The following is a 25,706-nucleotide window of genomic DNA, read 5'->3' as shown; positions in this document are numbered from 1 at the left end:
CATTTAGTTAGTTTTAAAAGACATTCAAACACAGTTATTTAAGCTTTAATGTCTAGTAGAAATGTTAGAGCATTTAAATATCAACTGAAAGCTTCTGAAACATTTTAACATTCCCTTTCAAACTGAGTTCTTTTTCTTTATAAAATCACATGTTGATGTGAGGAATATTGAAGGGATGTTTTCTACTCTTAACATTACATGTTAAAGAGTAAGCTTCATTAGCTTTAACATGCAACACTAAGAACTGTCCACAAATCTGCTCGTATCGAAGAATTACAAATATCCAATATTTCCTAAGTACATAAGTGTATTATCAATTATCTTTGTACAGTTTTTATAATGACTAGACATCATAAAGAGACAATAAGGAGGAAATACTGAAGTGTTCAAACTGATTTTTTTTTTCCCCTCAATATTAATATCGAAGCTCTCCATTCAGTTTTCCTATGCTCTTGTCTGGATTTAAGAGTTATCCTTTGTAGTGCATCTGTATTTAAAAAACCTCCTCTTTTAGTAATGGAAAGAAATCACAGAATCACAGAGTGGATTGGGTTGGAAGGCACCTTAAAGCTCAGTTAAATGCTTGGGACCTGATGCCATAAGTGGGTTAATGGAAGCTGATACTAATAACTGTGAGGCTCTTGTAACACCGTGAATCGCATTCCTGATCTTATCTTCCAATGATTAGCACTCCAATTATGTTTTGACTCTTGGGTAAGACAGCTGGTAATTTAACATGTAAATAAGTTCTCAGAGCTCCCACACAAAAGCAAGTAGTTTCTTACCTTTGGTTTAGTCTCTTTTGGAGCTAGGGTGGAGGGACGTGTAGTGCTGGTGGTTGGGCGTTTAGTAGTAGTGGCTGAAGTAGGACCTGCAGTAGGGCTCGTGGGTTTTTTGTTTAGGCCAGGTGTGGCAGAGGGTGGCCGCTTGGGGCTGGTAGCGGACAGGGGCCTGGCTTTCGTTGCTGCAGGCTTTGTAGATGACGTGGATGTGGCAGGCTTTATGTTTTATCAAAAAGCAAAATCCAGTATAAAAACAAACAAAAAATACAACAAAAAATAGCGCATTGTAAACCAAAACATTGAGCTGCAAGAACATAAAAATGATATTTTAAATGAAACAACAATAAAAACAAATTAGCTTTCTGTTTTCTGAGCATAACAAAGACCAAAATGAAGCAGCGGAAGAGGCTGCCTTCAGGGCCCAGGAAGGCTTTGCCATTTAACTCAAAGCGAACAGGATTTATTCCAGCAACATCTAAAGCAACAGAAGGAATCGCTGGTAAAGCTGGGATTAGTAATCAGTTGTTCTGGCATCTAGTCCTAACGTGCAATACACAGGACATTGCTTTCCAATTACATGCACACAGGGATTGCAAGCTCTAAATCCTCATCTGATCAACTCTAGTGGTCAAACATCCACCGCCTTTGAGGGGACTGAGAACCCCTTCCCCCTACCAGCGCTCTAAGAATTTGGGATTAGATTTTGCTGAATGCTGCAAGCAGGTATTGCTCATGTTTCATAAACAGCCCTAAAACAACAGAACATCAGATCCTGAGCAGCATCTCTGCATGCTAATTGTAAGGCAAATAAATGTGTTGTAAACAACTAGGAGAGTATCAGTGTAGCAAAAGTGTTGTCATACATGTTTACTACTTCTACACCACCAATACCAACCAAAGCATTAATTTAAACAAAGCTTACCACACATTTACTAAATCCACCCTCAGTCACATTGGCTACAGGCTGAGTTGTTTGCAACTTCATAACTGGATGTCTTTGTTCCAGGAAAATAGTTCACAAACGGCAGCTCAGAAAACAGAACTTGTGTTGCCACAGCTTAAGAAGCAGAAAAGCCAGCAAAAATAAAAGCCATGGAAACAAAGACACTGAATGTGAAACAACACCTACCTTTGTCTTCTTCTCAGGGCTGGGAGGAAGCTCTTTGTTGGGAGGTGCTGTGATATCGTTCCCTGTCACAGCTTCAACTGGTTTGGTCTCTTCTGGTTTTGCTGGGGATGGAGAAAAGAAAAGGAAGGGAGACTTTGTAAGTTTGAGCCTTTTTTTTTTTTTTTTTCTTTACCATGTATTTTTTCTTAGTTTACTGTTACTCAAGACAGTAGCAGCAGGAGACAGATCTGAGACAGGTACAGGTTGGCTATTTCTGGAAAATTTTCCCCAAACCAGAACACCTACAGAAAGAAAGATTTTCCCTGTAACAGGTTAGGTTCATCCACATACCATTAGCATCCAATTTCTCGTATTATTCCAGTGAGAAAAGACAGCAGATGAAGGAAACCTCTGGTTTAATTAAAATAGCAAACTTTCCCAGCTTTCAATCAATGAATTTGTTTCATTTACTAATTTAATAATATTATTAATTTAATAATATTAATTTATTTTATTAAGTAACTAATTTATTATTATTTAATTAATTATAATTTGTTGGAAAATTAATGGTGACGTTCTGAACTCTTCCAGGTTTTACACTATGACTTATTCTGATATAGGGCACTATTTTCAAGCTCTCCCTATCATTATGGCCTTGTCTTCTTGTCCTTTCTTCTGTCCCTGTGTTGCAGCTTTCCACGAGCAGAGGGAATTCCCAGCAGCCGAAGGGAGCTGGACTGCTAACAGGAAAGGTCACACAGGGAAGGACGTGTGTGGATCATACTGACCCTTGTTAGTGTGGAAACCATTGTGTCATGCTGCTGTATGCAGTGTTTCACAGAGCAAAGCTTAGAGTCAGGCACAAGGTTTGTCAGGTTTTCATGGTCATTGTTCATTTTTGTCATCGTCACCAGAGGTTGTCATGCTGAGTGGGGACAGGGAACACACACACTGGATTGAGAACAGCCCTGAGGAGAAAGACTTGGGGGTGTTAGTCAATGAGAAGCTCACCATGACGTGGCAGTGCGTGCTTGCAGCCCCAGAAACCAACCACGTCCTGTGCTGCATCACCAGCAGCGTGACCAGCAGGTCGCGTGAGGGGATTCTCCCCTTCTACTCCACTCCTATGAAACCTCCCCTGCAATCCCAACATAAGAAGGACATGGAGCTGTTGGACCGAGCCCAGAGGAGGCCACGAAGATGTGATTCTCCTAACAGCAGCAGACCAGCCACAACCACTTCCTCAGCTCCTTTTACAAAACCATTGTCCAGCCACAAGCAGAAGGATACCTACTGCCTTCCAAAGCAACCATACAGCAGAACATTAATTCAGTAGCAGCTTCACCAAGTTTTCTCCCTAACTCTTATAAATCCTGCAGCAGAATTGCCACACTGCTTTGCACCATGAGATGGGCAAGAGGCAATTTCCCTATAAATAGCTTTTAAAACACTAATTCTCAGTGGTGTTGCTGTACAGCTGCACTGCTACGAGCTGCCTTCCCCTGCAATTCCAGTGGCATTTGAATTTTATGAAGGATACGGTGCAAACAACCCATCACAAATCTATCCCTTGTCATCTTGGGATTAAAATAAAGCATTATCTGTGTTGGATGTTTCTTTTTATAACAACACAACAGATTGTAATGCTGTGGCACATGCTAAGGGCCCACGAGACAATGGTGTAACAATTCCAACAGTAAAAAGGTTGTTCTCCAAGTCTTTTGAAAATTACTTTTGAAAATGAGAATTCATATTTCACATTTTCTTCCTGATCAGTCTTGAAGGGAGCATCTCAGAGGACAGTTCAATTCTGGTAAAAATGCCCAGTTGAAACAAGCAGAATAAAATAAAATCATGCCCTCTGCCCCTGTAATGCTTGACAGCAAGATGGTTTTCTTGTTCTTATTTCTTTTTCTGACTCCAGGACAAGTTTAGAAGCCTTTTTTCCCATTGCATTAACCTCCTCCTAGCCATTTAGCTTCCAAGTCATACTAAGCGTTTGGTGACACAGGGTTTAGTATCCTGGGCATACAAAAAAAGACCATCCAGACACTGGTTTTAATGCAAAATTCTGAAGAATCAATCATGTTCACCTAGAAAGCCCATTTTTCTGCAGCTAACTTATATTTGCTCGTCTATACTAGTTTTCTTCACTGCATTTCAATAAACCTTTATATTCTCCCTCATTTAACTTGCCCAATTTATCTACAGCAATACCCGAAAGAGCAATTGTTGCTGATGGTTCCTGCTACTGAAGAAGAACCATCTGTTCATTCGCTGCTCTCTGCTCCTGGGACCAGCTTTATTTTGAATCCTACCAGTCTGAAATCTCTCAGACATCAAGGTGACTTTCCATCCATTGGAAGCTGCCCTTCCTATCCTCCCTGTTATTATTTCAGCTAATTCAGCGACAACATGAAACCTTTCGCTTGATTGTGGTATCACACAGCATCCATGCAGCAACATGAATTCATCTGCTCAGGAAGCCTGATGTGGCCCCCAAAAAACCCTCGGCTTCCAAAATTTCAGGATTTAAACTCCAGCAGCTTTCATGCTTATGAACTAATGACAACAGGAATTTAATGTCATTTCACCACCAAGCTGCGTGGTGTGTTCAACACGCCGGAGGGAAGGGATGACATCCAGAGGTAGCTGGACAGGCTCGAGAGGTGGGCCAGTGCAAACCCCATGAAGTTCAACAAGGCCAAGTGCAACGTCCTGCACCTGGGTTGGGGCAATCCCACTGCTATGGAGACAGGCTGAGAGAGCTCAGCTTGTTCACCCTGGAGAAGAAAAGGCTCTGGGGAGACTTTAGAGCAGCTTCCAGTGCCTAAAGGGGCCAGCAAGAAAGCTGGAGAGGGGTTTTTGACAAGGACAGGAAGGGACAGGACAAGGGGGAATGGCTTTAAACTGACAGAGGGGAGATTTAGATGAGATCTGAGGCAGAAGTTCTTCCCTGTGAGGGTGGTGAGGCCCTGGCACAGGTTGCTCAGAGAAGCTGTGGCTGCCCCATCCCTGGCAGCGTTCAAGGCCAGGCTGGACGGGGCTTGGAGCAACCTGGTCAAGTGGAAGGTGTCCCTGCCTGTGGCAGGGGATCTCCCCAGTCTTTAAGGTCCCTTCCAACCCAAACCATTCCAGGGGTCTATGATTCATGTTACTTAATCAAATACAGGCTACTATAGAAGAAATTTGGAGTGAATAACTTCAACACACAAAATTATCAAAGTACATTAAGGTTCTACAAAACAATTTTGTTTTTTTTTAATGTAAACCAGAAATGTAGCACCAGCAAGCTGATGGAGCTATGCTCCAGGACAGCACACATACAGGTTAAGCAACCTGTATCTGTAAATAATAATAATGATGATGATGATCAACCCAGGGGCACTGGGTGGGAAGTTTCCTACTCCAGGGGCCACAGGACCATAATTCAGGTTCCACCTCTCATAGCCTCTGATACACCCAGGGTACACAACCCTGAACACAACCCAAAGGGATTGCAGAGGGATAATTTTGTTTTGTGCTGCCTCAATTTGAGTAACAAACCAATGTGCTCATCAGTACATTTGCTTTCATTCATCGTTTAATTATGAGGGCACTGTCTCCTATACAGAGCAGAGACCTGCCTGGGAAGATTTCCTAGTTACAGGGAATATTTGGAAAAGCTGCCAAATCTTCATCAAATCTGTTCATTAGTCTGCAAGAATTATTTAAGAGACTTTTCAGTTTGCTTGTTTCTCCAAGCATGGTGACAAACCTCTGAAAGATATTTCAAAGATGTTTTGTTAGGAGCTCTAGCAGGGGTTGCTGCTCTGCCTGGAGCAGGGCTCCTCCTCCAGCTGCCCTGTTCCTGCTCCTCATGGTGTTTGCTGATGGAGAAAATTCAGCTTAGCTGAGTCAGCACTTGGAATTGAATGACTCCCAGGGGAAAGGGGCTTGAAGGAGAGAGGGAAGGACATTCCAATATGGCATTTTCCATGGATAAACTCAAAAGACCTGCAATCAGGTTCTTTCTCCCTGCTGCACTGTGTAGTCTGGTATATCCATCCTCATCCCCAGCTTACCATTCATTACCCATCAATTATGTTCTTAAAGGAGGAAATCAAACTTTTTTGTACGTGTCAGCTCACAATGTTGTGAGGCACCACCGCTTCACGATTTCTAAGAGGACTGGAAGAAATTACTCATATCTAAGCACACCAAACAAATGACTCCACGATAACGACTAAACCCACAAACTCCAAAATTTTGTCTGAGGTTTTACAGACATCAGTTATGAAAGAGAAACTTGATAAGTGGTGCTTATGTCTCCTTTAACAGCAATCCTAAGCATCTTTCAGACCCGCTCCAGCCAGCAGATGATGGGATGGTCAGGATTCCAGATGTGCTGTGGGGAGGAGGTACCCCCTGGGGCAGCCCAGCACTCCTCACATGGACACTGGGCTTCTGTTACGCCATATTTATACAACCTATCTGCCTCTAGATGAGTTTAGACAAAACAGGCCAGTTCTGAGAAAAACACTAATGACAACTACCCTGCATATCAAAGATAATGACAATGTTTTCCTTGACCAAGTTTTGTTCTCATCTCTCCCAGAGGAGTTTGACACTGCTGGGTGCAGGCTTGCTGTCAGACAAGTGCCTTCTCATACAAAAATCTGCCCTAATTCACTGAAATTCACTGAAAAACCCCACCCCACAGTTTAAGCCCTCTTGCTGGCTGAAGCCTGAGGTGACTCCCCACGCTGTCCACGCTCAGTGGACCATCTCCCAGTACTGCCCAGGCTGCATCAATGTCATCCCCAGCATCAGCTGCCTTCAAGCCACCTCCTCCAGGTTCCTGTGCAGGTGGAGCTGAACAAACCAAGACCTGCGTAAGTTGTAGGTGGCAGAAACCAGCCTTGGTTACTTAATACTTGGTTACTTGGTCCTCTACTGACTCCACACCAGTCGTGCCCGAGCACTCACCACCATGGTGCTAAGTTGGCCAACCAAACCCTGCTCAATGGCAGTCCCCAGGTTGTAGTAACACACAGCCAAAACCATGCAGAGAAGCCAAAGCACTGAAACTACGTTTGGTTAAGGCACACTAGAGCCAACAAGTCAAAAAGCATATTTTTAAAGTAAATTTGTCAGCAGAAACCAGGTATTTGCCATTGCTGAAGGGCCCAACAAACAAGACCACATGGTGTTCAGATAAAACTGATGTTCAAAGGAACAAGAATCCTAATAAATAAGCAGTGGTGATTTTTCAGGATAAATTGTAAAAATGAGATTATCTGTGCCAAAAGTGACACTCAAAAAGAAATAAGCTTCAGCTTCTTGCGATAAAGGGAACAGCATTCTTCCTACAGATCTTAAAAGTTATGGAAAATGTAACTCTTACATTTGTCTTGCACAAGCACAGTGAGACACAAAGGAAAAACACTAATGAGGAAATTTATAATTCTGCCTCCAACAGCCAAGTTTAAACACCATGACGCAAATAAAGCACGTGGGGCCATCCCCACAGCCGTGGCATAGGCATGTTCTCCTGAAAGGCAATTCATCCCGATTTGTAGGTATTAGCAGCCACTCATAACAAGTTATTTACACAAGAACCCTGGTGCCTGAGTAGGCTCTTAACATATTTTAGCCTTAACCTCTTACTTCTATACATGCTGCCACTCTCTCAGTGGTTACTAGCAGCAGGTGAGTTACCATTAAAAGAAATGTAATGTGATATAAAGCAATCAAAGTAGATGATGCAAAGGTTTTAAGAATACTTCTTGCCCCAAAAGAACAGACTGTAGAATATCTGCTTTATCAACCATATAAAAGACCAACATCAATGTTTTAATAGACTGTTCTTTCTTAAAAAACAAAACCAAAAACACTTCCCCATCTGAAGAGTGAGTCTCTTTCCAAAGTTCCCATGTAGCACCAACACAGCTCAAGAGAACAACTTTCCAAGGAACCTTCAAGCCCATCTTACAACTACTCCTTCAGACCCAACCCATTCTATTGCATCCACAGAAAACTTCCATCCACTAAACCAAAAGCTTTGATGTCAAAGCTTTTCCTCTGGTCATCCTTCCTCTAGGGAGACTTTTGTTCATTAGAAGGCGAGTAAGAGAGTATTTCCCTGTCATATTGCAAGGATGTCCAGAATCTCCTTCCAAATGAAAAAAAATGAGGACAGAGTTTTTGGTTGATTTTAAGCTCTGCTGTCTGAAAACTGCAGATGTCTTCTGAAAAAGACCAGGGAAGGAAACAACCAAACTCAGTGTTTTGATGGAGTTCTGCGGATGCTAAGTGAGGCTCTTCCTCAAAAGCTGCTGAAGCCTGTTTGAAAACAGAACAGCTGGGCAATAGGAAACAACAAAAGCTCTGGTGAGGCTCCCCCTGCAGTCCTGCATCCAGCTCTGGGGCCCCGCAACATAAGAAGGATGCGGAGCTGTTGGGGTGAGTTCAGAAGAGGCCACAAAAATGCTCCAAGGGCTGGAGCACTTCTAACTAACATAAAAAAGAAGATAGCAAACCCTGTAAATATTGAAAACTAAGACAAAATTTCATGCTTTTAACCGTGAACACATTACTCAAAATGCAATTATAGCTATTGTGCAGGGTTATTGTGAGAATTCAGCAACCTGCCTGCATGGATATACCAAATTGGTCAAGTGACATGGGATCACAGAGCAATGAAGGGTTCAAGGGGACCTCAGAGGTCACCAGCCTAACCCACTACTCAAAGCAGGTCCCAGCAGATCAGGCTGCCTACAGTCGTGGCCAGCATAATTTCCAAATATTAGGAAAAACTTCCTCAGTGTGAGAAAGGTTAAACTTGGGAAGTTTAAGAGATTGAGAGATCTCCATCCATGGAGATGTTCAGACCTGGAAGGAACACACTTGGCCCAAGAGCAATCTGATTTACTTACACATGGTTCTGAGTTGGGGGTTAAACCAGAGACCTCCCAAGCTCTGCTCCAGTCTGTGTGACTGTATTACAGCTATGTAGTGGAGGATGCCCACATTGTACACCATTAATCATATGGCTTCTGGAAGCAAGTCCTGATTACGAATAACTACATATAGTTTCCATAACCATAAGGAGAAAAAAACCCACCCCATTCTCCTCCCAAAAACATTCACCACTCTGTGACTTGCAGCCTAGAGACTACCCGCTTGTCTGATAGCTTTTTAGCCCATGTAATCATTTAACATTAGAACATCAGAACAATGTAGGTTGAAGGGATGTCTGGAGGTCATTTAACCCAATTCCCAAACTCAAATTATATCAGATTGTTCGGGGTCTTTTCAACCATATTCTGAGCATCTCTGAGGATGAAAATTCCACACACTGGGGCTTCCCCTACAATATTTGATTAGTCTCTGGAGGGGGGGCGGGGGGAGGGGAAGGGATGGAGGAGGAATCACAATTCACAAATTCCTGGCACAACATGTTTTACAGCTTTACTGTAAATTGCTCACAGGTCACCCAGCACCATTTGCTCTCATCTGCTGCTGCTATTTTAGTTTGATGACCTATATTCTGATACTAGAAAAACCAAATAGTGTTCTTTTGCTCACAACTTAGCACCTGTAATAAGTGCTTGGAGCGATGTAGAGATGTTCCAGCTGCCCCAGCCATTGAGTCGGCTTCATTTGGAGCTCGGCTAAGGTGCCTCTATACAAATGCCCATAGTATGGGGAACAAGCAAGAAGAATTAGAGATGTGTGCAAGGCTACGGTAATATGATGTCATTGGTATCACAGGAACATGGTGGGATGGCTCCTATGACTGGAATGTCGGAATGGAAGGTTACAGGCTGTTTAGAAAAGACAGGCCAGGCAGACGGGGAGGGGTCGTTGCTATCTATGTCAGTGATAGGCTAGAGAGTATGGAACTCTGTCTGGGGACGGGTGATGAGGTAACAGAGTGTTTGTGGGTCAGGATCAAAGGGAAAACAGCATCAGGGGACATTACGGTGGGGATCTGTTACAGGCCGCCTGATCAAGAGGACTCTGTGGATGAAGCGCTCTACAGACGGATAGGAGCAGCCTCACGCTCGCAGGCCCTGATCCTCATGGGGGACTTCAACCATCCTGACATCTGTTGGAGGGACGGTACGGCCCAGCACAAGCAATCCAGGAGGTTCCTCGATTGTGTGGAAGACAACTTCCTCTTTCAAGCAGTAGAGGAGCCGATGAGGAGAGGTGCCATGCTGGACCTTGTGCTCACCAACAGGGAGGGACTGGTTGGAAATGTGACACTCCAGGGCAGCCTTGGCTCTAGTGATCACGAGATGGTTGAGTTTGAGATCCTCAGGACGGTGAGAAGAGTGTGCAGCAAGCTCACTGCCCTGGACTTCAAGAAAGCAGACTTTGGCCTCTTCAGGAACCTCCTTAGTAAGGTTTCATGGGATACAGTCCTAGAGGGCAGGGGGGCCCAAGACTGCTGGTCGGTATTCAAGGATCACCTGCTACGTGCTCAAGAGTGTTGCATCCCGACTAGAAGAAAGTGCAGCAGGAGGGCCAGGAGACCTCCATGGATGGACAAGGAGCTGCTGAGGAAACTTAGAGGGAAAAAAGAAGCTTATAGAAGGTGGAAGCGAGGACAGGCGGCCTGGGAAGAATACAGGAGCATTGCCTGAGAAGCTAGGGACCAGGTTAGGAAAGCTAAGGCCCAGCTAGAATTAAGTTTGGCAAGGGATGTAAAAGATAACAGGAAAGGATTCTATAGATATGTAGCAAATAAAAGACAGACTAGGGACAATGTGGGCCCTCTCCAGAAGCTATCAGGAGAACTGGCTACCATGGATTTGGAGAAGGCTGAGGTTCTTAATGACTTCTTTGCCTCAGTCTTCACCAGCAAATGCTCTGACCACACAACCCAAGTCTTGGAAAGCAAATGCAGGGACTGTGAGAACGAAGACCTTAGGCCCACTGTAGGAGAGGATCAGGTTCGAGACCATCTTAAGAACCTGAACGTGCACAAGTCCATGGGACCTGATGAAAACCATCCACGGGTCCTGAAGGAGCTGGCGAATGAAGTTGCTAAGCCACTGTCCATCATATTCGAAAAATCCTGGCAGTCAGGTGAAGTTCCCGATGACTGGAAGAAGGGTAATATAACCCCCATTTTCAAGAAGGGGAAGGTGGAAGACCCGGGGAACTACAGACCAGTCAGTCTCACCTCTGTGCCTGGCAAAATCTTGGAACAGTTTCTCCTGGAAAACATGCTAAGGCACATGAAAAAACAACGAGGTGGTTGGTGACAGCCAACATGGCTTCACTAAGGGGAAATCCTGCCTGACCAATTTGGTGGCCTTCTATGATGGAGCCATGGAACTGATGGACAGCGGCAGAGCAGTTGATGTCATCTACCTGGACTTGTGCAAAGCATTCGACACTGTCCCACATGACATCCTTGTCTCTAAATTGAAGAGACATCAATTTGATAGATGGACCACTCGGTGGATAAAAAACTGGCTCAATGGCCGCACGCAAAGAGTTGTGGTAAATGGCTCGATGTCCAGTTGGAAACCTGTAACGAGTGGTGTCCCTCAGGGATCGGTGTTGGGACCGGTCCTGTTCAACATCTTTGTCGGTGACAGGGACAGTGGGATTGAGTGCGCCCTCAGCAAGTTTGCCGATGACACCAAGCTGTGTGGTTCGGTTGATACGCTGGAGGGAAGGGATGCCATCCAGAGGGACCTTGACACGCTTGTGAGGTGGGCCAATGCCAACCTTATGAAGTTTAACCAAGCCAAGTGTAAGGTCCTACACCTGGGTCGGGGCAACCCCAGGCACTGCTACAGGCTGGGCAGAGAAGAGATTCAGAGCAGCCCTGCAGAAAAGGACTTGGGGGTGTTGGTTGACGAGAAGCTTAACATGAGCTGGCAGTGTGCGCTTGCAGCCCAGAAAGCCAACCGCATCCTGGGCTGCATCAAAAGAAGCGTGACCAGCAGGTCGAAGGAGGTGATCCTGCCCCTCTACTCTGCTCTTGTGAGACCCCACTTGGAGTACTGCGTGCAGTTCTGGTGTCCTCAACATAAAAAGGACATGGAGCTGTTGGAGCAAGTCCAGAGGAGGGCCACGAGGATGATAAGAGGGCTGGAGCACCTCCCATATGAAGACAGGCTGAGAAAGTTGGGGCTGTTCAGCCTGGAGAAGAGAAGGCTGCGTGGTGACCTGATAGCAGCCTTCCAGTATCTGAAGGGGGTCTACAAGGATGCTGGGGAGGGACTCTTCCTTAGGGACTGTAGTGGTAGGACAAGGGGTAATGGGTTCAAACTTAAACAGAGGAAGTTTAGATTAGATATAAGGAAGAAGTTCTTTACAGTGATGGTGGTGAAGCACTGGAATGGGTTGCCCAGGGAGGTTGTGGATGCTCCATCCCTGGCGGTGTTCAAGGCCAGGTTGGACAGAGCCTTGAGCCACGTGGTTTAGGGCAAGGTGTCCCTGCCCATGGCAGGGGGGTTGGAACTAGATGATCTTAAGGTCCTTTCCAACCCTTATGATTCTATGATTCTATGATTCTAACTTTCATGTCATTGATGACTTTATAGACAGTAATCACAACCATCTCCCTCTCCAAGTCCTCTCTCTTCAAGGCTAAAGAGTCTTGGTTCATTTGGCCATTCTCCAGATGAACTTCTCTAATATGCTGCCTTTATTTATCATACTTTTAACTCGATTACAACCTTTTTGAGGCAGAGGACAACATGCAGATTTACCCATTCAGAAGGCAAATAAATACATCATGGATTTATAAATGGATATAATTTTTCCTAGTTTGTTCTCCCTTTCTGAACTACTAGAATTCCATTTGCTGAAGGAAAGCCACACAAAAGCACCCTTATGACACCCACATCCTATAAAATCCTCACAACAATGGCATTATTGCTCCTCATCTGAAAAAATAGAAACAAACCCATCAGGGTTACAGCTCGTGCGAGGTGTCGCTGAGCTGGAACCTGAGAGGAGAGCAAACACAGACCTTCAGTCTTTCAGATCCCTTTGCTATCCGTTTTGCTGGAACAGCTCTCATGAAAGCTGCTACTGTGTGTGAAAAAACAGGCACTAAATCTGAAAAGCTTTACTGTTCGCGATTCCTTCCCTGAAGTAGTAAAATTAGGAAAAGTAGTAAAATTAGGAAAAAGCATTTATAGAAACATACTTGTGAGTATCTTTTTAAACTTAAACCACATTACTGCATTGTTTTATAAATCAAGGAACTCCGAATAAAAGCTTATGAGCATGTGCTTCTCAAACATCATCCAGCACCTTATTCAAGAATAAATATTCCCAAAAATTCATTCTCCACATCAAAAGGAGCAGGTGAAGACCCCACTATAACATACTCTAGGCTCATCTCAAAAGGCCAAAAGCAAGTATCTCTATTTTCTGGTGCAGTAGTAAGCAAAAGCTAAAGTGAGGATAAAGGAAAGAAGTAACTACATACTGTGCATCAGGAAAGTTTTTAATAATGTTACATCTTGTTTTCCTTTCTCCCCTTTATTGACTAGTTAAATGAGTATTTCAGTGGGTACTGAGACTCTATCATAGAATCATATATCATAGAATGGTTTGGGATGGAAGTGACCTTAAAGTTCATTTAATTCCAACACCCTGCCATGGGCAGGGACACCTTCCACTAGAGCAGGTTGCTCCAAGCCCCGTCCAACCTGGCCTTGAACACTGCCAGGGATGGGGCAGCCACAGCTTCTCTGGGCAACCTGTGCCAGGGCCTCACCACCCTCACAGGGAAGAACTTCTGCCTCAGATCTCATCTAAATCTCCCCTCTATCAGTTTAAAGCCATTCCCCCTTCTCCTGTCCCTACCTGCCCTTGTCCAAAGTCCCTCCCCAGCTTGCTTGTTGGCCCCTTTAGGCACTGGAAGCTGCTCTAAAGTCTCCCCAGAGCCTTCTCTTCTCCAGGGTGAACAAGCTCAGCTCTCTCAGCCTGTCTCCACAGCAGAGGTACTCCAGTCCTCTGACCACCTCTGTGGCCTCCTCTGGACTTGCTCCAACAGGTCCACGTCCTTCTTGTATCACTTCAGTCCTCTCATCTCCTCCCTATCCTGATTAGCAAGGTATTAGTTCCCACTGTATGGGGTTTGTATTTCACCTGTGTTGACCTTAGTCACTGATCCAGGCTCATTTACATGTTTCAAAATGGAAGGAGACTGGCAGCTGCATCCAAACATGCTTGTGAACGAGGCCAGGCGCTCATCTTCCATATCCCTAGGAAGGGATATTTAGCAGGCTAAGCTGAACTACAACATAATTCAATGAAACAGCTCTGTAATTCTCATAGGGATTACAGTCATCAACTGAAAATCCATTAAGAGAAATAGATTAAGCAATGAAGCAATGACCATCGTCACTCTCCCTCTTTAAACACGAACAACCTTAGAAACAAAAACAGACGGTGTTAAACACCTCTTTTGCTAGAAATGCTGCAGAGAGGCATAAGCTCGCTCCTGTTCATCCATCCCCATCGAGGAGCTGCTTCATCACAAAAATCACCAAAGAACACCTTTTTGTTTAAGGCTCTTAAGACAAAAATATGCACAAATACAACAAATCTCAGTTTAAGCAGAAATACAGCCCTTACCTGCTTTCCCCTCTCCGGAAAAGGCTAAATGAAATGCCTCCTGCTTGACCCAAATACTGAATAGCTAAGGGTTTTTTTTGGTGCCAAATGCAACCCAATGTGTACATGTTGACATGTAATCAAGAACTGAAAAATAAAATATGTCCTCTTTGCCACCATCTTGTAAACCTAGGCTGATTTGTTCATACTCTATTTTTCACCCAGGAAGGGAAATCCTAAATCAGAATATGTTCTTCTAAAATGACCCAAACTACTCGCCATGTTTACCTAACATGGCACGAACTGAAATCAAACAGCTATTTACATACTTAATTATGTAAGTAATACATAATTAACATACTCCATTTGGCTGTAATACTGTGCTAAAAATTTGATGCTGGATATAAAAAGAGCTAACAAACTCACAAGCTTTTCCCTTTTCATTGACAAAAGTGGAAGCACATTCATAAAACCAAGAAAAAGCTCTATTTTCTGTCCATGCCCCTGACGAAGCGAGACACACAAGCACACCTTCCAGTCAAACCAAAACCACCAGCAAACCCACAGCATTAACTGAAGCTGTCTCAAAAGGGCTATTGAGTGGGCAGCAGGGAAGAAACACTGCCTGAATTCCTATTTAAGTCTGTTCCTAAGGCTGGTCAGAAGGCTGATTGAAGCCGCAGAGCCTTTTCAGGTGGCTGCTCAAGCTTGAGCACTGCTTGGGCCAGGTGGCACCTGGGGTATTTTCAGTATCTGAAGGCTGCTATTCCATACTGTTTGAAATGCAAATAATTACAATCACCAACCTGTCTCTGATTCCTTGAGCATAAAGATACTACCAATGATTCAACTAGTCCAACGTCAAATTCTTGTCTATGATCTGACATCAACAACTAGCCACATAGAAGCTGGTCTGAGGGGTATTTCTAACCCACATACCAGCTGATATATCACTGGCCTTGGACTTGAAGCATGACATTTATATACCTTTAGGCTATCTAGCATACCTTGAAGACCCACCAGTAGAAATTCCTGTTCTTTAAGTCCTTCCACACTCAACACCTCAAGCTTGCAACAGGAATTTCCAGGGATGAGGAGCACACAGCCATAAACAACATTCCTGCACAAGACCAGCACACACCGCCCTTGACCCATCTTCTGCTCCTAAACATCTCGCTCTTCTCATCTCCCTTCCCAGAGGAAAAGGGAGAGGCAAGCTCAGGTGTGTGCCGTAAACTGCTGTTTTGAAGGCTGTCTTCCTTGGACTGCCAGTAGCTTTTGCTGTTTTTGCAAAAGCACAGCGGGTGTTACAGAACAGGGAACCCACCCAATTTATGTGACGATTACAACACTTTCAACATCAATTTTAAACAAGGTCCCTAAGACATGCCTATATTTATTTTATATTTAAGGCTGAAGATGCATAGAACAAGCAGAATTTTCAGTGAGCAATCAACAGCCTGTTATCAGGCACTGTTTATCATAGATCATTTTTGTGTTACCCTCCATCCCCCAGCCTGCAATAATTTCTTTCTTTTCTTACTCATTAGAAGCCCGATTTCATCTGGCAAGGAACCTTGTTAGCAGGGCACCATCCACACCACTAACATTACCTGAACAAGTATCATCAGTTCATTACGAGGTAGCTGTGCTGGTATTTCTGACTCCTGTAATTAACTTTAATCTGCATAAACCTGAGGCGATAGGTTATCACAGTCTAACACAATCATGTTAGAACTCTTTGATTCTGTATTCATCTAAACCACAAAGTGTTCTGCTGAAAAAAACAAAACTCTGCAGGAAATTCAGAAGCTATAGTAGATTGCACACCTTGCTTACGGATTTATAAAGAAATAAGAGTCAGAAAACCAAGACGATTTTCCTTAAGCATACACTGAGGTGCTGAGGGTCACGGAAGTGATGGTCCCAGCTGAGCACTGTCTAGTGGAGCCTGGAGTTCCTCATGTTTCAGAGCAGAAAATGTTTCAAGTTAGATGAAATTCATGCAAATGAGAATAGGCAGAAGGTGAAGGCAGTGGTGAATGACATCGCTTATCTAAGGGATACCACTGGAGGGGACATATTAGGTACGTGCAATAAATCACACAACAGCTTATACACAACGGGAACATGAATCAAAACTATTGTTCAGTGCAGGAAACAATGTGATCGCTTGTTTTGGCAAGAATCTGCAGCGACTGCTGATGAAATAAGGGACCAGAATAAGTTCTGCAGCTCCGCTCTGATCAGGATTAATCTTCAGCCAGGATCTCCTCACTTACAGTACCTGTTGTATGTGAGAGATTTGAATGGATGCGCCTTTTGGACAATTTTCAGAATGAAATTAAACTAAATGTGCCATCATCCTAACACCTAATTATCTGCAAGGAAGAAATATTTTATGTACAATTGTAGGTTACCTTAAAAAAAAAATCCCCAAGAGTAGCAGGTGTTCAGCAAAAATACCCACAACGCTGGGTGGACAGGACCAAGGAAGCCTACTTTTGACAGAAGTTCTGAGAGACGCGATTCAAATGATTAGAATCAGGTTGGCCAATTCTTTCACGAATTTTTAGGATGGAAAAAAGGTTCAAGTGACAAAAGTTGTTCCCCCAACATAAGTGCTAAGCACATAAGTGTCCCCTTAGCACATAAGTGCTAAGTTCAGAATGACCAGATAGAACAGGCAGAAAAACAGAGGAATTAACAAAGAGAAGGAAAAACCTGTTTTGGACAAATCACCCTGTGACTGGGAGACCTGCGCAGAGAATGCCACGACTGAAGCAGGGGAAGTTGATAAGGATATGCACGGGTAATTTATACCGTGACTAAAATGCAAAGGACAGATTTAGAATCAGTTCCATACTTAAAGCCAAAGCTGCTTGTGTGGTTGAGCTACTTTTAGTACAACCGCCTCTTCTGCTTATTAACAGGGGAGAGGAAGCAAAAGCTCGTCACAGAGTTTGAAAGCATCCCACACCTGAGGAATTTTTGTCTGTTTTCCATTCCAAAAATTCTTTCTAACCTACATATATATCAAGCTAAGAGCACATTTAATAGTCTACTGCTATTTCCTCCAAGAGAGAATAAAACCAGAGCTTATTTCTTACCAACACAACAGCACAAAACCAACCTGACCCATTTCAGCTGGCAATTTTGGAGAAGAGAGTAAAAAAGGAGTAACAACGCTGTCATATTCTTCCCCCAGTTATTACGGTATCAGTTCACACCCAAACCCATGGGCCTGATCTTAAAGGTCTTTTCCACCCTAGTTGATTGTATGTTTCTATGGTTCTAAGGATGATAAACCAGCTTTTAAAATAAAGATTGTGAGAGAACAAAATTTTAAACTTAGATGCTTATAAAAAAGCACTTGGCAATACAAATTAGCCATCTGCAAAAACCAACCCAGCCAGATGACTCCAAGCATTCCTATCTTTCAGTGACCTTTACATCCTTGATGTTCAGGCCCTCTGGGGAAAACATGTCAATCCACTTTAGATTATGTTTTAAATGTTTTTCCTGATTTAAAGACCCTACATATCTGTGTTTTGAAATGGTTGCATCTCAAGCTTGACCAAATTTGCTGGCCTAGCCAAACCTGGTTTCCTAGTTGTCCAAATATGAACCTCTTTCCTAATTTACCTTGTTACAAATAAACGTCAGTTGCAGAGCACGAGTGCAAACCCCACCACCACAGAAATTCTGTGACATGAAAGGTGTGCACAAATCATAGAATAACAGAATCCTACAATGGTTTGGGTTGGAAGGAACCTTAAAGCTCATGCAGTTCCAACCCCGCTGCCATGGGCAGGGACACCTTCCACTAGACCAGGTCATTCAAAGCCCCATCCAACCTGGCCTTATGGCCAAAAACAGTACTTTTTCTTTTCCTGTTCCACATTTGCCAACATTAATTTTACTCATGTCATGTTTGAGTACAAAATTGAGCACAGGTAATCACAGAGCTGCATGGGTCCTACTTGCACCCAAGCAAATGCATCTCCAGGCACCCCCTCCACTGCACTTGCAGCCAGGAGGTCACTGCACCGCTCTGTCGACTATCAACAGGACAGCTGATGGCTCCTGCCTGCGCAAAAAGACTTGACATCTCTGTTCAGGCTCTAAGGGCCCAATGTCTGCCGCCAAAACTGACACTACTTCATATCACAACTGCCAGAGTTCTTCAAAATCTGTATGCCAAGTAGACCATGAGGAACAAGGTAACACCGAAATGACAGAAAGGGAAGAATGTAAGACATATCAGCACTTTGGAGAGGGGAGGTTTGCATTGCCAAAACCTTGTTCTGTGGATCTCCGACCATGAGTCTTGGAAAAAGAAGTATCTTAGAGGAATTTTTAGAGAAAAGTAAGACTCTAATTAGACATAGAACACGATTCTGTTGCAAGTGATCACTGACAGCTGGAAAGATGGGTGATGGGAGCCTTGCATGAGTTGGGCTAGGAGCCGACGGACTGACCATTGGGTGTCACTAACAGACTGCAAAACCAGAGAAGATAACTCTAATTGGGGAGTTATCGCAGCACACCACCTTGCTTAGAGACTGCCTTTCCCCGCTCATTACTGTGGAGAGCTCAGCTTCTCAACCCAAATCCAGCCTTTTGGAGCTCTACCTGAACAGTACATCCCTCTACACACCTGCCTGTCACTCTCCCCTTTCACACTGGGGTGTTACAATTTCAAGTTTTATATTAGTCCACTGAGGGTTCAGTAAAGCAGCTGGACAGAAAAGAACTCCTCAGATGCAAAAATTCTCACACAAGTCTTTTGTCTTTATTCCCTGACACATTTTCTTTCCTCTTCCCATGCAAAGCTTTCACTAAAGCAGGCTACAAACAAAGCACACAAACCATCCTCGCACCCAAAATCTGGGAAAAAAAGGCAGATTTATTGCTGGCTGAAGCTGGCAAGAGGGACAGAGATGTTGTTCCAGGCTGGAGAACAAAGATTAACAACTCTTCTCACAGATTTTAAATCCGGGAAGCCTGACCTCATACATCACAACACTACCAAAACAACAAAACACTACAAAATAAAACAAGCTGCTATTGACACTTAGCAATGGGAAAGGCTCCATTGTAACTGGAGTTTTGGGAGAGAGGGGACCGAAAGTAACAGGGAAATTCCACTTTGAATTTCAGCATTGGAACAGTTAGGAAAAGCTTAACTACATAAATTGTTCTACCCATTTACTCTTGCTGGCCCCCTCAAACAGAAATTCCAAAAGCTTAATGGAAAAGCCCAATCCACAGATCTTTTCGATGCAGGTTGAAAGGTTTTAACTCATGGAATGCCCTTGCTCTAGCAATACAGCCTGCAAATCAGAAAGGTACCTTTGCTCGCAAGAAGGAGTGGCAAGAGGGACCTATGTGGACCACTGTGGATGCTACAGATTTTAAAATGTGTTAGGTTTAGGATGCCAGCAAACAATTAATAGGTGGTGCTGCAACAGAACCAGCCAGGCAATTATTTTTTTTACATTTCCCCTCCATTTTCATCCATCCCAAAATACGTCCTTTGTTCTAACTACCAGAACCTGAATGATGTTGGTCTTTTCAGGTGTGCTGAGCCACCCACCCTCTGCCTGCAGCCTGTAAAGTCATTTAGGTGCTTCCTAGCTACTGTGTGCTCACTTTCCGGGGAGGTAAAAATTAGCAACATACCATCACGTGGTAAATCTCCTTGCTTGGGAGATGGAGAGCTCTGCACATTGCTGACCTCAATTTCTTTTCTTTCCAGTAGAGCAGTTTTGCTGGATTCCATCTCATTGCATTTGCTTTTCGGAGATTCAAGCCCAGCAGCTCCATCAGTGGCATTTCTCTTCTCCTTCTTCACTGCCACCTCCTCCTCCCTCTCTTTGTCCTGGCTGCTGATTTCAGGGATTTGCTCCAGCTTGCTGTGATACAAGCTCGGACTGCCCAGCTCTTTCTTGACTGAGTTGCTGCTGCTGTTCCACTCCTCTCGCTTCTTGGCAGCCGGCTCCTCTGCCGGAAGGGCCTGATGCTCCTTCACCACCAGGCTGGGCAGCCCTGCACGGCTCTGCTCGGTACCCAAGCTGCAGACAGATGTTTGCTCTTCTGCCACGGTCATTGACCTTTTCATTGGAGCGCCCGGCTTTCTGGCTGTGGGGCTCGAGCACTGGGTCAGGCTGCTATTAGGAGAGAGCAGACCAGTAGCGACGTCTTCTCTAAGCACCGGTTCAGGGTATTTATCGGCCAGGTTAAGGGTTAGGGGCACGGACAAGTGAGAGGACTCTGACATTGCACGCCTCATTGCCTTCCTTTGGTGGGCAGCCCTGTTCAGAAAATTGCCATCGTCTGCACAGCTCAGCTTGTCTTCCATCTCTTCCTCCATTTCAGTGGTATTATTAAAGTAACTACTTTTGGAGTCATCTTGTGCAAGCTCTACGGTGGTAGTTGGAGGTTCTGGCTTAGATGCCGTTGAGGAAGAAGAAAATCCACTCTGCACATAATTGTCATTAACCACCCCAATTACACAATAGCTGGGGGCTCCACCTTTCTTCACAGTTGCTTCTTTAGACCCCGAATCGTTAGGCAGGATAGGGTGGAAATTTGGATTCCAGACACTGATTTCCTGTTCCTTCATGTATTTGCTGGGATCACTCTCCGACACTGACACACTGGGCAGGTTTGGGTCTGGCTGGCATTTGCTCTCCATTCCAGCCTTACTGACTGCTTTCTCCTGATCGGTGATGGCTTCATTTTTACCCAGCCCAGAACCAGGTTTTTCAGCTCCTGCCTGTCCCACATGAAAATCTGTAGTTTTAGGGTTTGCAAAGTTCCCTTCTGCAGAAGGAAACGTTTCCGAAATCAAAGACCAGCTCTCAAGGTGACCTGCAGCTGCCTGATGTTTTTTGCCTTGCACCTCAATTTCTCTTTTGTCTTTCTGAGCTATTTTTAGCTCTTTGTCTAGTTTTCCTTCAAAGAAGCAGAGCTTGTCCTCATCCGTGAAACCGGCGTTCTTAACGAGCCCATCCTTAATCGGTCCCGAGTTCACATTCAAGCCAATCTCATTCAGCTTCCCCTCAGTCCTCTGCCATTCGAATTCAGTTTTGCTAAAGTCTTTTGGGGACTCCATGCAGTGGAAGGCTTCCGAGAAGCTCTCTGTGTTCTTTCCTTTGCACAGCTGGCTGTATTCGGAGAGTGATGCGGGCTGTTTGTTGGAGAGAGACATTTCCGAGTGCTTCGCTTCCTCCCGTGGCTGTAACACCAGCTCAGAGTGAGCCGAGCTCGCAGGCTGCTGGCGCCGGTGACGACACACCATGCCCCCTGTATTCATGACAAACCTCCTTCCTCCCCACCCCCTGCTTGCTGCACGCCTTCATTTACTGGATTCAGCCACTAGTTCAAATGGAAACGTCAGGTTTTATCCTTTTGTAAAAAATGAAGAGGAACAAATACACTCCTGTAACAGAAATCACCATCTCTGGCTAGATGCTGGTGGGGGTTTAATAATCTCAGGGAAATGATTTTTCTGTGAGCAGCATCTCTTGGGTTGTTACACATTTTGGGAAATATTGGCATCTCCTTTTTCTGTCAAACTGTGTTATGATCAATGCATTTATAACTATTAATTCCTGCTGATCAACCTCCCTCTGAAGAAGACTTAGGAACTGAGGTCAGCAGTTTTCCTCCCCTTAAAGAAAAACAGAACACAAACCCCCAAAACAAACCCAGCCTCAAACACCAGAGAGCAGAATGACCTCTTTCAGCACAAGGGCTTTGTTTTCAGTGAATTTTAATATATTCTTTTGGAGTCAACAGTGATCACAAGCATTGCTGTAATGAGGATTTCACAATTCAGAAACCGTATTACTCATATAAGCCAGTGGACAAAGCTGAAAAGGATGAAATGGGATGGATGTGTCAGGAGAGGGTCTGTAATCTTAAATACTGTAGACTTTATTTTTAATTATATTTTTTTAATGTGAACATATCTTACAGTATTTTTGAGCTGCATTTTTTTCTGTTGCACTTAATTTACACCTAGCATTTCACATCTTGTGTGATGTCTCAACATGTATACAGTGCACCATCAGCCACCCTGTGAAACCTCCATATCCAACAGCTTTGACGAGGCTTTTCTAACCGCAATCTTGAGCTGGATACTGTTTCCCTGGTTAAACTACCAGAGAGGGCTGAAGATTGCTTTAGCCACTCAGCCACCAGTCTCTGCATTGCTACCACTGCATTAGCACCAAACTGCAGAGTCATCTTTTTTTCTTAAGTGCTTGGTATAGATTAATGCTTGACTAAAGCAAATTTTCTTCTCTGAACCAGGGCTACAATACTTTACAGCTATCAACCATTATGGACATCAATATACCCCAGTCCGGGAAAAAAATTTGTCCTTATGGCTGATGCAGTGAAAGGACACCCTGCTATAGTTTAACTGAGCATAAATGTATTTTTACACCCAGAGACTGCAAGCTACACTACGCCCCCTGAATTTAACCTGCTGCTGAGAAATGTTACAATCCACACATTTATCTACTTGTATTTAAGCTCTGGATTTAAGACACTGCTATATTTAAAAACAATGACTAAGGAACTGTAAGTTACATGAATCTTTCATGACACCCTCTAATTAACCAGAATAGTTCCACTCACAAGCTTCACTTCTCGAAAGGCCTCAACAATTTTTCTGTACTTTAAAATATTCATAGGTGTCTTGCTAGTGGAAAATGGGACCTTAGCTCAAGGCTTGCATTCTCTCCTGTAATGATGTAGGACTAATGTTTGCAAGCACTTGTTCACTCTAACAGTATTTAGTCTTCTCCTCAAAATGGCAGACCTTGAAGTCATCTAATCCCATGTAATTACTGCTATTCCTTTATTGCTCGGTCAATTCCAAATCAAGATTTTTGCTGCAAATCCATTACAGATCACTTAATGCACTTCCCCAGGAGCAAGGGCAAGTTTGTAAAGCTACTTGAAAACACCTAGTAGGGTTTTATTTGATTTTTTTTTTTTTTTTTAAAGCATACAGCTACCATTTGTAACAGAAGAGAGAATACTCATTGATTTAGGGCTGATATTTCAAAGCCCAGTATCACAGAGGAGATTTGCATCACTGGGAAGAAAAGCCTGACTCATAATGTCAATATACAGCCAGTAACAACCACCACTGCTCCTTTATTTAATAATCTTTTTTTAATGTAGGAAATGAACCATATTCAATACCTGGGATACTCAGAAGCAGGAGAATGTTTAGCTATGAAAAATCTCTAAAGTCATCTAATATTTAATCTCTCAGGACATTAATGGAGGTAATGCAGAGTTCATATACCGAGAGCTTTTCGACAGCTTCATCCTGCTCACAACATGTTGTTTAAAGATACTCATTCTCAGTTCCAGTGCCGTCGCCTCTACATTCTACCAAACACATTTTTTCATTTATATTTATTAATATTCTGCTTCTGAAGCTATGCCACAGTGGTTGCACTAAGCTTTCAGCAAGACCAGAAATCACCACTCACAAGACATGACCAGCAATCCTCACACTGGAGCTTTGGTCCCAGTTTTTCCTTTAGATTCTTAGAAACCTTACATTTTCTAAAGAATTGTAAGAGAAACTAGTCAATGAAGATAAGCTGAAAAGGGTGGGAGGATGCTCAGAAAACAAGAGTTAGAAAGATTTTGAAAAACAGCTCAAATAAGGAAGGGCCAATGCTACAGAGCTGGGTTAGGAGGGCAAGTTGGACCTCCTGAAAGGAAGCCCATCCACTGCTTTTACCCTTAGTTCTTTAAGGAAGATTTTCATACTCGTCAAATATCAAATCTGGGGTTTCGCAATCCTTTTTCTTTGTTTTATGGTGGGTTTTTTGGGTTTTTTGTTTTTTTTTTTTTGAGAATGGGTCAGACAATGGCAGTGAAATAATTACAAGCTCTTGCAAGTCAGACCCTGGTCCAGCTTCTGGATGTGGGGATTCACCCGCTACATAGAGGTTATCGCAACCTTCCAGTGACGAGACAGCAGCCTGTTTCACAAGGAGGAAGGTTCTATTTTGCCTGTTCACATCCTCTTATCATCCTTAAATCCTGCCTTTTCTTACAGGTACCATTGACACAAATAAGCCTGTCAGGGAAGCTGAGCACATACAGCACGTATTTCAGTGCCAACATTAAATACATCTGTAGAAATTTATCTGAGCTGCTTAGATATATTTTGATGCTTATATTGTATCTCTGAACATGAGCATTTTCCAAGGGAAAGAATCCCTGCCTGCTTCACTGGGCTTTACCAGGTAACACACGGCTGCCCAGGCTGAGATGGTGCCAATACCCAGAGCAGGCGAAGATCACTACATCAACACGTCACGACTTAATACCCAATCTGCAAGCTTCCAGCCTCAGCAGATGAATCAGCCTAGTGCTTCTATTTTTGCCTCACTCCCAAAGCTATTACTTATCCCTTCTAATGCCTTTGCTTTTTTTTTTTTTTTTTTTTTTTTAAATCTAACACAATCGTTTCTGTGCAGTCCTTTGCACTGGTTTCTAAGGCAACATCACTTTCCAGGATGATGAGCTACTCCTTGCCAGCGTCGCCAACTAACGGGATCTCTCATTAGAATCTTCTTACCAATAACTGTCAGTGATTAGACTCACCAGAACAATCACGGACATGCTCAGTCTATAAAAGCCAAAAACATAAAACTGCGATTTACACTCTCACTCGCCTGTATGCTCACACACACATATGCATGTTGTGCTGTTTGGCCAAACACTCACTGTATGTAAAATAAGCAGCAACACATGAAGCCTGAAGTCTGACCGTACCCACTGAACTTGCATGCTGCTTTTCTACTCGCAGCCTGGAAGAAGCCAGGTAAAAGGATAAAAAGATGAACTGGAATATTTAGTGTTCTGGTCATAGCAACTTTGCACTACAAGCTTAACATTTGAAAGCCATGGAGCTGTACGATACGTAAACACAGTCTCATGTTTTATAGGACAGGACATTTGCAGATCAAATCCTATGTACTTTAAAAATCGTAGTGATCACAGAATCACAGAACCCTAGACTGGTTTGTGTTAGAAGGGATCTTATAGCTCATCTCATTCCAGCCCCCCTGCCATGGGCAGGGACACCTTCCACTAGACTAGGTTGCTCCAAGCCCCGTCCAACCTGGCCTTGAACACTGCCAAGGATGGGAAAATCAATGAAAACCAGAATTAGAACACACTCAAGAGTG

General features: G+C 43.7%; 1 protein-coding gene across 1 annotated transcript in view; it reads right to left on the bottom strand.

The window, feature by feature from the left end:
* Nucleotides 1–21,790, bottom strand: part of LOC115610897 (microtubule-associated protein 4-like) — a 46,618-nt gene extending 24,828 nt beyond the window's left edge. The window contains exons 1-3 of the mRNA XM_030492999.1: nucleotides 20,155–21,790; nucleotides 1,912–2,012; nucleotides 786–998 (exon numbers count right to left, since the gene is read on the bottom strand). Of these exons, the coding sequence (XP_030348859.1) occupies nucleotides 786–998; nucleotides 1,912–2,012; nucleotides 20,155–21,790 (1,950 nt within the window). The remainder of the gene's footprint in view (nucleotides 1–785; nucleotides 999–1,911; nucleotides 2,013–20,154) is intronic.
* Nucleotides 21,791–25,706: the final 3,916 nt, after the last annotated feature.

The sequence above is a fragment of the Strigops habroptila genome, chromosome 1 (genome assembly GCF_004027225.2).
Source record: "Strigops habroptila isolate Jane chromosome 1, bStrHab1.2.pri, whole genome shotgun sequence".
Classification (NCBI taxonomy): Eukaryota; Metazoa; Chordata; class Aves; order Psittaciformes; family Psittacidae; genus Strigops; species Strigops habroptila.
Note: the sequence above shows the minus strand (reverse complement) of the source record. Positions and strands in the feature narration are given on the sequence as shown.